Source organism: Otolemur garnettii, unplaced genomic scaffold (genome assembly GCF_000181295.1).
Source record: "Otolemur garnettii isolate 467f Iridium unplaced genomic scaffold, OtoGar3 scaffold00007, whole genome shotgun sequence".
Lineage (NCBI taxonomy): Eukaryota > Metazoa > Chordata > Mammalia > Primates > Galagidae > Otolemur > Otolemur garnettii.
In genome coordinates, this window is record NW_003852402.1 from 15,769,090 (window position 1) to 15,783,926 (window position 14,837).

A 14,837-nucleotide genomic window follows, 5' to 3' on the forward strand; every position below is an offset into this window, starting at 1 on the left:
AGTAGGGGATGTGAGCAAAAAAGAAATACATAATTTTTTTTTTTTTTGAGACAGAGCCTCAAGCTGTCCCCCTGGGTAGATTGCCGTGGCATTACAGCTCACAGCAACCTCCAACTCCTGGGCTCAAGCGAGTCTCCTGCCTCAGCCTCCCAAGTAGCTGGGACCACAGGCGCCCGCCACAACGCCCGGCTATTTTTTGGTTGCAGCCGTCATTGTTGTTTGGCGGGTCTGGGCTGGATTCGAACCCACCACCTTAGGTGTACGTGGCTGGCGCCTTAGCCCGTTGAGCTACAGGCACCGAGCCATAAATACATAATTTAATGAGGATGAGGATGGGAAGTGGAATTGCTTTTTTAGCTAGGGTGGTTGGGAAAGGTCCCTGGTATAGAACTTAAATTCCTCACATCCAGTAGATTTTCTTTGCATTCTCACCCTTGACACATACAGTCGTCTCTGTCTGGATGCTCTTCCCTTTCTTTTTTGCCTGATTTCTGGGGAGCTCTGCTGGAATGCCTTTTCTTCCAGGAAGCATTCCCTGGTCCTCATTCCTTAGCATGACCAGATGGCCCTATATAGTATGTTATATAAACGCTCAGCGGAAAGTGGTGGGTCTGTCCAGCTGGATGGACCAGAAAGCATTTGTGGAGGAAGCATTAATTGAACTGGGTTTTGAGGGATGTGTAGGAGTTTGATGGAAAGGAAGATGATGCTGGTCTTTCAAGGGGAAGGAATGGTAAGCACAGGAACTGGGCATGGAGTCTACAAAAAGAAAGTAATGTTTTCCGAGCTCCTGCTAGAAGCTGGAGCTCTGTGCCACACCTTCCATTGCTTTGTGTCATTTGATCCTCAGAATATTTCTACTGGGGTGGGCCTGATGAGTCCCCTTTTACAGATGAGGAGGCTCTTGCATGCTAATGAACCATGGGACTAGGCAACAAAATTTTAGCTTTAAGACCAGACACCTGACAAATTCTACCCTCTACTGCTTGGTCTTAAATCTGTGAAAGCATTGCAGGAGGGCACTGTTCTGGCCTTCTCTTTAGTCAGCTTTACCTGGTCTGCAGGCAGGCTTGCGGACAGCCCTCCCTGAGAGGGACTCAGGTGCTGACGGTGGCTGATGGCCAGGCTGCCGCAGTCGCAGTAGCCAGAGCAGCTGTTCAAGGATGCCAGAGCTGTGTGCCGTGAGCTGGCACCCTCTGCTCGTCAGCAGGCCTGAGAGCGGCTTCTTGGACGCGCCCTTGGTGAAGAGCTTCCCCACACTGCCCCAGTTGGTAATTTCCCTTCTCTCTCTCTGTCTGAGCGTAGATCTTCTGAAGATGAAAGTTGACCCCACTTACTTTTGCTTATTGTTCCCCTCCCTGCCTTCATTTCCTGACGACTCAGGAGTGAGGCTGTCATGGGTAAAGCCATAGTAATGAACTGCAAGGCCGGAAAGGAGCTATGGAGTGTGTCTTTGTGCATGGAATTGCTGTCTTCCCAAGAGTTATGCAGAAAGCCCATTTCCCTGTCAGCTACCTGAGAGCAATAATTCCCTTTACAGGGTGTCCAACCTGCAACCCATGGGCTGCATACTGATTTTGTGAGGATATTTCTGAGGTTGGATATGATGAAAATTATGCATGAGCTTTTTTTTGTTAATCAGCTTTCATTAGCGTTTGTGTATTTAATGTGTGGCCCAAGACAACTCTTATTCTTCCAGTGCACAGCAGAGAAAGAAAAGGTTGAACACCCTTGTGTAATGCTTTACAGCCAACACAGCTCTTCTCTCACACCTCGGGCAAGCCATGTTAGCCTCCTTTTTACCTCAGTTTCCTTATTTGCAAAATGGGGATAATAGTGAAACCTTCCTGGTAGGGGAGTTGTGAGAATTTACTACATTAATGTATGCAGTGTGCCCAGAACAGTGCCTGGCACACAGTGCAGCTGCCACTGTTGTTACGATTCCTGTCTTATGTCATGTGACTGTGGTTTCACAAGACCATGTGGTTGGTGCCACTGCACTTGCGTTTTCCAGCAAAGGGAACAGAGTCTCTGAGACCCTCGAGGACTCACGGCTGACATTTGTTGGAGGTCTGTGATGTGCTAGGCAAGGTGTAAGCACTTTCCCTGTACCCATTCTTTTGGTTTCTTACAAGCACTTCCAGGTAGGTTTTACTGTTGTCGTCAACCCATTTTGCAGATGAAGATATGCAACCTCCCAATGGCTGATGTCCCTGTGAATCCCCTGGGGCTCTTGTGAGCACACAGACTCTGATGCAGTGGAGGGGAGTGGGAGCTGAGCGTCTCTGTTTCTGCGATGCTCCCAGGAGATGCTAGTGCTACTGGTTCATGGGGAGGAATTACCCCAAATGCCTCAGGTCAGGTGCTGGTGAGAGGTGAGGTCAGGATTTGAACTTGAACCCTGAATCCCTTACTTTTCCTGTCATTGATGGATCCTCTCATGCTGAACATGCCCAGTTTATAAATGAGTGATAAGATCTCCTGGCTCTTTACCTTCTGAGATGCTCTTAGTGCTTTCTGTTCTAAAGTTGCCTGGGAAGCAAATAGTTGTTAAGTCAACCAAACCTTGTCATAATGGCTGTCATTCATAGAAGTTGGCCCCAGGAGTGTTCCTGGAGCTTTGCGGTATCTTTTTTACTCCTCTCAGCACCCGTAGGAGGTGGGTTATATTCCAGGTCCCATTTTGCAGATGAGGAGATTGAATGATTTGGCAGTTCCCGCCAATCACCTAACAAGGCCAAGATTAGCCCCAGGTTCTCCTGGCTACAAAAGCTCTGATCTCTGGAGTGCACCACACTTCCTTGTAGATATTGCAGGAGACTGTCAGACTGTCTCAGATTATCATCACTGTCCTCGGCATCCTTTCCTAATGGTTAATATCAGCAAGCTGATAGTTCATTTTTCACTAGGTGAGCTCATTATTACCAGTAATCTGAGATTAATCCTTTTTTTATGGTGGTAACGTATATGTCACCTAAAACTTACCAGTCTTAGGTTTATAGGGGTGTTAAACATATCACATTGTGGTGCAACCATCACTACTGTCTCCAGAATGTTTTCATCTTCCCCTGCTGAAACTCTGGACCCACTGAACAATAACCATTTTCCTCCTCCCATAAGCTGCTGTCAGCCACCATTCTATTTTGTGTCCCACGAATCTTATTACTCTAGGGAACTCATGATCAGGAATCATACCGTATTGTCTGGCTTATTAAACTTAGCATAGCATCGTCAAGCTCATCCGTGTTGTAGTAAGTTTAACCTTTTGAAATGTGAATCATTTCCTCATTTATCTTTCCAACTCTGATTTTCATTCAGCAGGGCACACACTCCTGGAAAGGCTTGATAACAACAAAAACTCCAAAGATTAAGGGCATGAGCCTTGAATTTCCAGACTCCTTTTCGGAGTCAAGGTTTTTTATTTATTTATTTTTATTAAGTCAAATACACATAGATCATGAATACATTCATGCATATGTGGGGTACAATGTGCCGATTTATTTTTTGTATACAATCTAACCTGGTTACATTAAGCCAATCAACATAGCTTTCACCTCATTTACTTGATTATTGTGCCAAATCATCTAAGTTCTACATTTTACAGATTTGACTTGTACCCTGGTCATATGTTCCATCAGAGTCAAGGTTTAACTGACTGCTAGTCAGTCTACCCTACCAGTTCAGGGACAGAGAACAGATGGTGGGTCTGAACTAGTACCAGACAGGGGAATAATCAAAACAATTGACAAAAATGCCGACTAGATACCTTTCTCCAAAGCTTACCTGTGTGTCTGTAAAATATTCTGGGTGCACTGCTTTAAAAGCAAAGCCTGGTTGCCTCCTTGCTGGAGAGTCAGCCTTTGTAAAGAGCCGATGTTCTTACATAGAGATGGTGTAGCCCAGAAAATTCCACTGTACTCCTGTATGCACTGTACTTGTTGCTCTTTTTTGTTACCTTCAGCAAAGCTTCTATGTCCTTGAACCTTCAGCTGCTTCACTTTTAGAGCAAGGAGCAGACTTGGTATCTCTTAGGGCAGTGGTTCTCAACCTGTGGGCCTGGATTAAAGGGCTGCAGCATTAGGAAGGTTGCAAACCACTGTCTTAGGGCTTTCTTAGATCAAATGAATTCTGGGTTGCAGTTATTTTTGTTTTATTATGTTTGAAATCAATTATTTCCCAAATTTCAGTTTTTCCTTCATTCTTTTCATGGATTTTGCCATTCCCAATTATCCTGGCTTTTACTTAATGTTTTTATTTAGTCCAAGTCACTTTTTAAAAGTAATATCTATTTGAAAAGGAAGCCCTAAACAACACCTTCAATGGCAAACCAGTATCACTTACCATGAAGAGAAGATAAGGTCAAAGATAAATACAATGGGCTCGGCGCCTATAGCTCAACCGGCTAAGGCGCCAGCCACGTACACCTAAGGTGGTGGGTTCGAATCCCCAGCCCGGACCCGCCAAAACAACAATGACGGCTGCAACCAAAAAATAGCCGGGCGTTGTGGCGGGCGCCTGTGGTCCCAGCTACTTGGGAAGCGGAGGCAGGAGACTCGCTTGAGCCCAGGAGTTGGAGGTTGCTGTGAGCTGTAATGCCACGGCACTCTACCCAGGGGGACAGCTTGAGGCTCTGTCTCAAAAAAAAAAAAAAAAAAAAAAGATAAATACAATGGAAATTAAATAGAGTTATTAAATTCTGGCTTGATGTTGGTTATTGCCACAGGCTATGAACCTGAGTCATGCTTCTTTGATAAGTAACGGAGATGCCAGAGACATCTCAGTGCTCAACTGAGACCTTTCCTAGACTTAATCCATAGGATTGAAAGAGAATACAGACAGTAATAAATTTTTCATTTTGTAATTCAAAGTTATTTCGTTCTCTTGACTGTTTGGCATCTAAAACTTCTCTCTTTCTTTACTCTGAGAGTCCCTAGTGTTGGGATCAACTCTGTTTCAAATAGCATGAAGTTAATTAACTCTTTGGATTTAAAGGTGGGAAGTTAATATTTACTGAGTTCCAACTGTGTCACTGCTGTTGTAAGCATTTTGCATACTTTATGTCATGTAATCTTCACCATGACACTGTAGGTACAGATGCTCTTTCTACCCCATTTTATTTATTTATTTATTTTTTGTAGAGACAGAGTCTCACTTTATTGCCCTTGGTAGAGTGCATGGCATCACACAGCTCACAGCAACTTCCAACTCCTGGGCTTAGGCGATTCTCTTGCCTCAGCCTCCCAAGTAGCTTGGACTATAGGCGCCTGCCACAATGCCCAGCTACTTTTCTTTGTTGTTGCAGTTTAGCTGGAGCCGGGTTTGAACCCACCACCCTCGGTATATGGGGCTGGCACCCTACCCATTGATCCACGGGTGCCGCCCTCTACCCCATTTTACAGATGAGAAAACTGAGAGTTTTCAGAACCAGTAGCCATTGATTTCCTCTCTTACCAGTAGTCGACATAAGCATCTTGTGGCATTCGATCTTAAATAGAAGGCCAAGTTTGAATGGCTTAAGTTTGAGAACTCTGTGTGTTTGTGTGTGAGAGAGAGAGTATGTGTTGATTAATACTGCTTTTCCGTTAAAGTGCCAAGAACATGGGCTATCTCGATTTCTATTAATCTTGTGTCAGCAGCAATGACAGTTTTACTGGGAGAGGCTGATAAACATCAGTCTGTGAGGATGGGAGTGGGCCGTAACATAAACACACTTCTGCAGAGCGGCTACAGAGCAAGCCAGGCTGCCCAGACTTGGAGCGAGCACTCCCAGCATGAGTGTGTGTGTGTGTGTAGCGAGTGCCTCTCACACACGCATGTATTTGCAAGCTCCTATGGCGCCTCTGTCGCCGCAGACGCTGCTGGGCAGAAAGGGAACGTGTTTTCCTGTGCACGGCCCTTCCATTCCTCTTGTGATGGAAGGGGCACACTTCGGAAAGCTTCCAACCAACTTCCCGCAGGCGAGTCAGGGGCCTTGATAAGAAAGTGGAATTCAGGGCAATTAAGTGCAGTCTGAGCCTTGAGAATGTGTTTTCTGAGGGCGGTTGTATGCCAGCTGCTTTCAATGACATTCCATTCATTCAGGGATGACTTACAAAATAGGCTTATTCTACGGGGCTGCCTCAGTGTCATCCGTCAGGCTGGGCTGATGTCCTGGCACGTGAATCATCCAGCCTATTTATAAGCCTCCAGTAGAAATTAGCTTTGGTGAATGGCAGAGACCCATGGGGCCGCAGCTTGTGAGGCTGCTCCAATTGGAGTGAAAGGTACAGGTGACCCATGGGAGTGGGACAGTGGTTTGAAGATTTAGAGACAGCGGTTTACTCTTGTGCTGACTGGTTACATCTCTAATAGATGAATGATCTCATCTCTAAACACCTTGGTTTCCTCATTTGTTTAGTGGGGTTTTGAAAAAAGTATTGTGGTAACATATCTGTAACAGAGAATTGACCATTTTTAGGTGTCCGGTTCAGTGGCATGAAGTATATTTACATTGTCATATACGTGAGGGTTTTGATAAGATTAGAGAATTTATTTAAAGTATTTAGAATAGTACCTGATCATTGGAAGTCGTCCACTAAGTGGTAACTAAGTTTATGATGATTATCATTTTGTATTATCTATTAATTATCTTGTGCTTTTCAAAATATAACGCCTGTTCTAGTGACAAGTGTTTCTCGGGTGTGGGCAGGTACTGAGCAGTGGATGATACAAAGATAAGGGGAAGATGTGGATTTGCCAGCTGCCTCAGGGGCCTCAGAGTCTGTCAGAGAAGGGAAATGTACAGAGGGTGCCAAAAAAGGTATACACATTTTAAGAAACAAACGGATTGTGTTAAAGTTGTAATACTCAGTATAGACTGGTAACAAAAGATGAGTGTAAGTCACATTTGAGTACCTCTTATAATTGTGGAAGTTAAATAAGACTTGAGGATTTCTAAATTTAATACCGTTTTTTCCTTTCTTCAATTGTGTCTATATATTTTTTGGCACCCTCTCTCTATATGTACGTGTATCTATGTGTATATGTGTACACAGACACATACATGTAAAAGTGTTATCATAAAGGATTATAAATAAAACACTTAAACCAAAGGGGGAAGAGAACGGTCCCAGTGAGGGTGCAATCCAGTGTCAAGGTTAGGTCAGACATTTGCATGAACTTGAAGGTTATCAAGCACTTTTGCACTCATGGTCTCATCTTGATTTTTGTTTTCCATATTATTCTCCGGATGGTCCTGTAAGCTAAAACAGGGGAAGGATCATGGACTCCCATTTTCTGGTGGGTAAACTTGGGCTCAGAGTTGCTAAGCAGTCTGCTTCGTGTCATGCAGGTAGCTCAGGGCAGAGTTGGGGCTGAAATAGGATGATTCAAAACCTGGTGCTATGAGTGCATTTCATCTCAGGCCACAAGACAGGGATGATACTGTTCTGATCAGAATGTGAATGGATAGGAAGGCGGTGCTCCCAGCTGCATAGGTTGGGGTCTTTCACTGTGTTATTGAGGGTAGGCCTCAGAGGGAGCGTTTTGAAGTGTTACACTTTCATGTTCATCAGAAGCATCAAGTTGGTGATTTTGTGAATGTTGTTTCTCGGGGCAAGTCTACACTGAAGTGAAAATAGAAAGTCCCTTTAAAGAGTAACTTTAAGGAAGTCATTCTGCAGACTGGAAGGACTTAATGATGGATGCTAAGGACAGCTGTTGGGAAACACTGGCCCAGATGGGCTGAGGGGTCCTTTTATGAAGACTCAGGACTGGAGAGAAAATGGCGATCCAGCTGCCAGACCCAGTCAGGGTCCCTCATCCGCTCTGTATGCTGAGTGGTGTGAACTGATCCATTGCAGACACAGTCTGGAATGTTAACAAGTCTCCCTGGGTCTTGCTTCTTTTTGTAGATTGCTGACTTTGGGCTTTCCAACCTGTACCAGAAGGACAAGTTCTTGCAGACGTTTTGTGGGAGTCCACTCTATGCTTCTCCTGAGATTGTCAATGGGAGACCTTACCGTGGGCCAGAGGTGAGCAGGTTGCCCGGTGTGTACAGGGGGAGGGAAGAGTTGGGAGAAAAGAGGGAGGAAGGGCAAAAACTGCATCTGGGAAATGCTTCAAAAACAAACCCCCCAAAACCAAGCCAAGAAAACTTTTCCTTATATGATTATAAAAGCAATAACATACACACCTGGGAGAAAATTTAGAAAATCAAGAAAAGCCTAAAAGAGTAAATAATGTTACCTGGAACCCTCTCATGAAAGACAGCCACTTAATATTTTTGTAACTTTCCTTTTAGTTTGCTTTTTCCATTGTAGAGCTCTGCATTTCAAAAATAAGTGCGATCAACTGAAAAATAATTGAGCTAAATTAATAAAATTATTTATACTTTGCCTTTTATTAACTTAAAACTATATTGTGACATCTTCCAAATTCATTATTAATAAAAACTTGATTTTTAGTGGCAAAATTTTGTTGATGAGTATACCATTTATGTAATCATATCCTTAGATTTGGACACTTTTTCTTATTGTATCAAAGCAGACAAAAATCCTGATTCCGTGGTGAATATTTTCTTCACATGTATTTTTTAACAGCATATGTATATTTGACTAAGGAAATACATTATCTTTTACCTCCTAATGTATGAGAAATATATTTCTCTACATGCCTCAAACTTTCAGGGCCACTGTAAGATGCTTCTGTGAAAAATTTATTTTGAAAATGAATAAGTTATGAGTGAGTATTCTTTTTTTTTTTTTTTAAAGTTCTCTTTACAGAGAGATTTATCCCCTCAGTATCCTTAAATAGCAGCTGCTCAGTGTGTTGAAATGTTTTCTTCCAAATATTTATCTGTGTGAGAGTGTTTGGGGGCAGGGCTGGAGGATGAAGAGAAGGATGCCAAGATTCTTTACCAACTGCAGTAAAGAGAAAGTTTTTAAAAAATAAGAATATAAGGGAGGAGCATAGGACTTAATTTATAAAATTGTAGAAACTAGACAGTATTCGTGTCTTGTAGACAATGAATGCTTCTTTGATGACCTGTTTCTGAGATTACAAGCTGGCAGCCCGTGATCCGGCCAGCAAACTTGCTTTATTTGGCCACATTAATCTCCATATAAAAAAAATTGAATGAACATTTAATAATTGGGAGGTTCCACATACAAGTCTGGTTTCTGACTTCTCTTGGAAAAAAACAAAGGGTCTGGCAGCACTGGGCCCACGTTATGATTGGCAGGAATTAGCCCAGGAGAGGTCGCCTGCCTAAGAGGGCTGAATGCGCTCTCCAGCTTGTCTCTGTCCCCACACTCCATGTTGAACACCCCAGGTTTTATTGCCTTGTTTATGCCTGTTGTTCGCCTGGCTCTTTGTGATTTGTGTTTGCATCTCCTGATCCATTTGAAGAAAATACAGGAAGGAATTGATTTCTGGATTAGGAGTAAAGGGCCCTGCATCCCAGTCTTTCCCCCATCACCAAGGCGGGGCCTCAGGGGAAACCAGTTAGCTTTCTTGGGCCACAGTATTCTCATCTGTCAAATGGGGATGAAAATAATCCAGGTCTGACCTGCTTCACAAAAGTTACAGTGAAGATCAAAGAAGACAGGCTATGTGAAGGAAGTTCTCATAGGTTGGGAGCGTTGGCCTCTGTCACGGGCCCCAGCTGCGCCACTATCAGTTGTCAGTCTTTGGTGGGAACTGTTTACCAGGTGCTGCATTCAGTTCCTGGGGGCGTTAGGGGTGGCTGCTTGCAGCCTCCCCGAATCTGCATCCCGGCTCCTATATGTTCTGTCTCTCTGTTCCAGGTGGACAGCTGGGCCCTGGGCGTGTTGCTTTACACTCTCGTTTACGGAACAATGCCCTTCGATGGTTTCGATCACAAAAACCTCATTCGGCAGATCAGCAGCGGAGAGTACCGGGAGCCCACCCAGCCCTCAGGTGCGTGCCCTGTGGATGGTCGGAGGTTGAGGGGAGAGCGATCAGCTTACACCGCTCACATACTCACTGCTTTTGTTTTAATATGTCTATAGGGAGTCTTCTGGTTTTCAGACGCTTTGTTCTTGCCAGTAAAGGCATCCTTGGCAAAGCTGGCTTGTTAGGCTGCGTTACTCAAACCATCTCAAAGGAAATTTTCAGAGGAAATGTTGGAGGGGTCCCGTTGGCTTCTGCGTGAACCTGGCCGCATCACTTAATCTCTTTGGATTTAGTTTCTCAACCATAAATGACAATTTTAGAAGAGGTATCATATGAAGTCCCTTCCCCCAGGCCACATAGACATGCAAACCACTCTCCCTGGACCTCAGGTGCCAAGTGTCTGTGCTCGGGAGATAGATACGGTCACTTCTGCGGTGTTCCCCTGCTTCCTTTTTCACTGCTGTGTTCCTAGCCTGAAGTACGGCTCACAGGCTCCCTGTTATTATCTACTGCCGGGTAACAGGTCTACCCCATTCCCCCAGAACAAACTGTGTTTCATATAGCCATGAAACCTTACCTCTGGATTCTGTGAGTTAGGAAGGGCTGTTCTTCCTACGTTTACAATCACATGATGCCCAGGGTGGTTGTGAGGGGTGCATGTTGGGCCCCTTGGCCCTTTTCCGTGTGGGCACAATCTCTGTGACATGCCTCCTGACCATGTGGTTCCAGGACAGAGCCTGGACTTCTTCCACAGCAGCTCAGGGTTCTAGGAAGGAAAAAGAAGCCACCAGGCTTCCTGGATGTGTCTGTGCTTGCAAGATACTGTCACTTCTGCTGTGTTCCGCTGGCCAAAGCAACCAAAGTCGTGAGCTCCATCTCTTGGGGGAAGTGTTATGCCTGTACAGAGAATGTGGGCAGGTGGCCATTTTTATCATTGGCTGTTTTTGTTAACAAATGAAGTTAACACAGGCACTGCATTTAAATATCATATTTGCTATCTGTGTATACACACACACACACACAGAGTTGAGTCTCATTATTCACTGTAGTTATGTTCCTTAAAGTTGCTGCAAACCCTGAATTACTGAATCATTGCTCCTAGGGAAAATACGGGTTTAGGTTCCAGAGAGTCTCTGGCCACAGTATTGTTGTCAGCTGATGAATACATAACATGTTTTTTTGTGTGTTGTGTTTAAAGACACCTTATGGAATATACATTCTGGATTCATGGACATCAAACTCGGCACTGTAACTCATGCCTGAACACAGCCGATCTGACACACACATCTTCTCCATAAGGCTTATCAAGCCTTCTTATTTTTAGGGACACTAGATAGTGCTTTAGCACTTTTTTGGTGGGGGTGGAGGATCCTTTTAAATAGCAAAATCATAAAAAAAAATCCCCAAATATGACAGACACAGAACTAAATGGACTGAGTAGAGAGGACGCTTGTGTATCTCATGAGAGCTCAATGGGGGAGGCAGAATGCTGCTTCGTTTGACTTCAGCTGCGAATACACATGCGTGTTGCGGTGACTCAGATTTTTTGCTGCTCTGTGCATGGACAAAAATGACTGCAAAAAAGCTGAGAGTATTGGTTTGGGGGTTACAAGTACATCTTAGTGAGGAGGCAAATTTGCAAATATAGAATCTGTGGGCATGAGGATCAATTGCTGTATATGTGTTCATAGAGAGAGGTGCATCTTTATTTTTTTCAGTAAGCCAGCATATTTTTGTGAAATTTCAGGGTGACCGCTATGATTTTGTTTGCCTTGCCAGCTAAATGGTGCCAGTGCAATTCCTGGCCCATGGTAGGGGTTCAAGAGCTATTTATTGAGTGACTGACTGAATGATCATCTTGTTGTTTTTAGGGGTGTAGCTCACCCCGTTCTCTGTCGCCAGGCCTTTGCCAGTTACTCATTAGCTCACATAAGCAGCCGAGCAGAGGTGGCAGCTTCCCAGAATACAATTCACCTTGACTGGCGGAGAACAATTTGATCTTAAAAGTCAGTTTTTAAACAGTGACAGGCAGTTGGTTCCTCCAGCCTCCTCAGTATCCCTTTGGGGCTTTCCCCTAATTTGTAGGTAACAGAAACTGGGAAGTAGAGTTTTTCAGACAGACTGAGTTGGTAGCAGACAGAAATCAGCTCTCTGACCGGAAAGCTCAGTGGGATACAGCTCAGAGAGGGGAAGAAGGGGAGCTCACTGGGTGTGGGTCTTGGAGCCTGGCAAGGACCTTGGCATGAGACTGGCTTTGAAGATGGCCGCTCTCACTGCCTAGGTGTGCCAGGTGAATGCTTCTACCTCTGCTCTGTCTATAGATACATCTTCCCAGGGACCTCAGCACTGCATGTTTACACAGGCCTACTTTGGGGGAATAAAGAAGCCAGGGTGATCTACACTTGTTTTCCATTTTGGTAAAATGATATCCCTCAAAGGAACCGGTGTGACCCTGCTCAGAGATGGGCCTGGATTCTTTCTTGGTTACCTGACCTTCCACATTCTACAACGCTCAGTAGTTCTGTGACATTCCTCCACTCATATGGGAGCTCATGCCAGGAGGAGATGGCGCACTGGCCTGTGGGTTATGCCACGGTTTTGCCAACTGTGCCTTCGTTATGCTTTGAGTAGACCGTCTGAAAGGCTCTGGTTCCTGCTGTTCAGTGTGGCTGGACCAGGGCTCCCAGCGGATTCTACCTGAAGTGACTGTGTTTCTTAAGCCACACCTGAAGGGTCACCTGTGTCACAAAGCCAAAATTTCTTGTGTAACGAATGCCTGATTCTTTTTGTCTCTTGTCCCCCAGATGCTCGAGGACTCATTCGGTGGATGCTAATGGTGAACCCTGACCGCCGGGCCACCATTGAGGACATTGCCAACCACTGGTGGGTGAATTGGGGCTATAAGAGCAGCGTCTGTGACTGCGATACCCTCCACGACTCCGAGTCCCCGCTTCTGGCTCGGATCATTGACTGGCACCACCGTTCGACTGGACTACAGGCTGAGGCCGAAGCCAAAATGAAAGGCCTGGCCAAACCCGGGGCCTCGGAGGTCATGCTGGAGCGGCAGCGATCCCTGAAGAAGTCCAAGAAAGAGAACGACTTTGCCCAGTCTGGCCAGGACTCGGTGCCCGAAAGCCCATCCAAGGTGAGTTCCAAGAGGCCCAAGGGGATCCTGAAGAAGAGAAGCAACAGTGAGCATCGCTCACACAGTACCGGCTTCATCGAAGGCGTCGCTGCGTCCACCTTACCCTCTGCTTTCAAGATGGAGCAGGACTTGTGTCGGACTGGCCTGCCCCTCCCAAGCTCCCCCGAGGCAGACGTGCCTGGGAATCTCAGCCCCAAACAGTCGGCCACCATGCCCAAGAAAGGCATCTTGAAAAAGACTCAGCAGAGAGAATCCGGTTACTACTCGTCCCCAGAGCGCAGCGAGTCTTCGGAGCTATTGGACAGTAACGATGTGATGGGTAGCGGCCTCCCTTCCCCCAGCCCCCCGGACCCAGCCAGGGTGACTTCCCACAGCCTCTCCTGCCGAAGGAAGGGCATCTTGAAACACAGCAGCAAGTACTCAGCGGGTGCCATGGACCCGGCTCTCGCCAGCCCTGAAATGCCCACACTGGAATCCTTGTCCGAGCCCGGTGTCTCCGCCGATGGCCTCTCCCGGAGCTACAGCCGTCCTTCCAGCGTTATCAGTGATGACAGCATCCTGTCCAGCGATTCTTTCGACTTGCTGGATTTGCAGGAGAATCGCCCTGCTCGCCAGCGCATCCGCAGCTGTGTCTCTGCTGAAAACTTCCTCCAGATCCAGGACTTTGAGGGGCTCCAGAACCGGCCCCGGCCCCAGTACCTGAAGCGATATCGGAATCGGCTGGCAGACAGCAGCTTCTCCCTTCTCGCGGACATGGATGATGTGACTCAGGTCTATAAGCAAGCGCTAGAGATCTGTAGCAAGCTCAACTAGCGTGCCAGGGTGCAGGGGCGGGTGGGGGGTGCGAGGGAGGAAGGGGAGCAAGATTTGGGCTCATGGGCTGCTTACCTCTTTGCTGGCCATAATAGCCTGAAAAAGCAGTGGCACCATCTCGAGTGCAGCCTTGAGCCACCACCTAAAAGGGAGAAGTGGGATCTCTGCCAGTCCCACCAACTGCCAGTCAGAATTTGGGTCCTACTTGGCATTTGCCTTATGGCACCTCCAAGAGGACCAACTGTCTGGGGAAGGTGGTGTTGACTTGGTGGTGAGGAAGCAGATGCAGAGAGAGAGCATTTCCCTAGACATCATCTGGATGCTTCTGGGGGATGGTCAGGAGAGACTGGGGCCATCTGCTTTGGGTTTTTCCAGAGAGCTTGCTCCTTTTCTCCTCATGTTAGCAAGTTTGATCTGATTGTATAGGCTGGCAAGGAGATTTCAGAACCCTGAACTTGAATGATCCATTGATAGTGGCTGGCAGTTGTGCTGGTTTGAATCACCTTAGGCACATGGAGAAAGAGTGCTGTGATCGACTAGTAATGGCTGCCAAAGGCAGGGGAAGGGAAGCAGTAGTACTAATGCCATGTGTTTATCATCCTTGACCTGGCCCAACCCCAGGAATTAGATTAAGGCATCCTGTGGGGTCTCTCTCATGCCACTGGGCAGCCTTTGTTAATTTGCTACTCTACCTTGAATGGAAGATGGGGCATTGGTTAAGAGAGAGAGTGCTTTGAAATCTGCTAAGGACATAGAGTCTGCCATGGTGATTTTTCAGGTTCTTGCTGTTTGTCTCTTTCCTGATGGTTGCTCTGCTCTTCAACGCAACCTTTCCAGGATAGACAGGGGAAGAGATGATGGTGTTAGAGGTCACAACTATCATGTATGATAAGAGCACAAGACCCTCTGTGGTCTTTGCACAAATGAATGGAAATTGATGTTTTTAGGGTCTCACCATTAACTGGAATGCTGCCTCTTGGGTTCC

The 14,837-nt window shown here is 46.0% G+C and overlaps 1 protein-coding gene across 1 annotated transcript in view; it reads left to right on the plus strand.

Moving 5' to 3' along the window:
- NUAK1 (NUAK family kinase 1) overlaps positions 1-14,167 on the plus strand; it is a 73,820-nt gene extending 59,653 nt beyond the window's left edge. Inside the window, exons 5-7 of the mRNA XM_003783283.3 lie at positions 7,893-8,012; positions 9,786-9,918; positions 12,699-14,167. Of these exons, the coding sequence (XP_003783331.1) occupies positions 7,893-8,012; positions 9,786-9,918; positions 12,699-13,852 (1,407 nt within the window). The 3' untranslated portion in view covers positions 13,853-14,167. The remainder of the gene's footprint in view (positions 1-7,892; positions 8,013-9,785; positions 9,919-12,698) is intronic.
- The last annotated feature ends 670 nt before the right edge of the window (positions 14,168-14,837 follow it).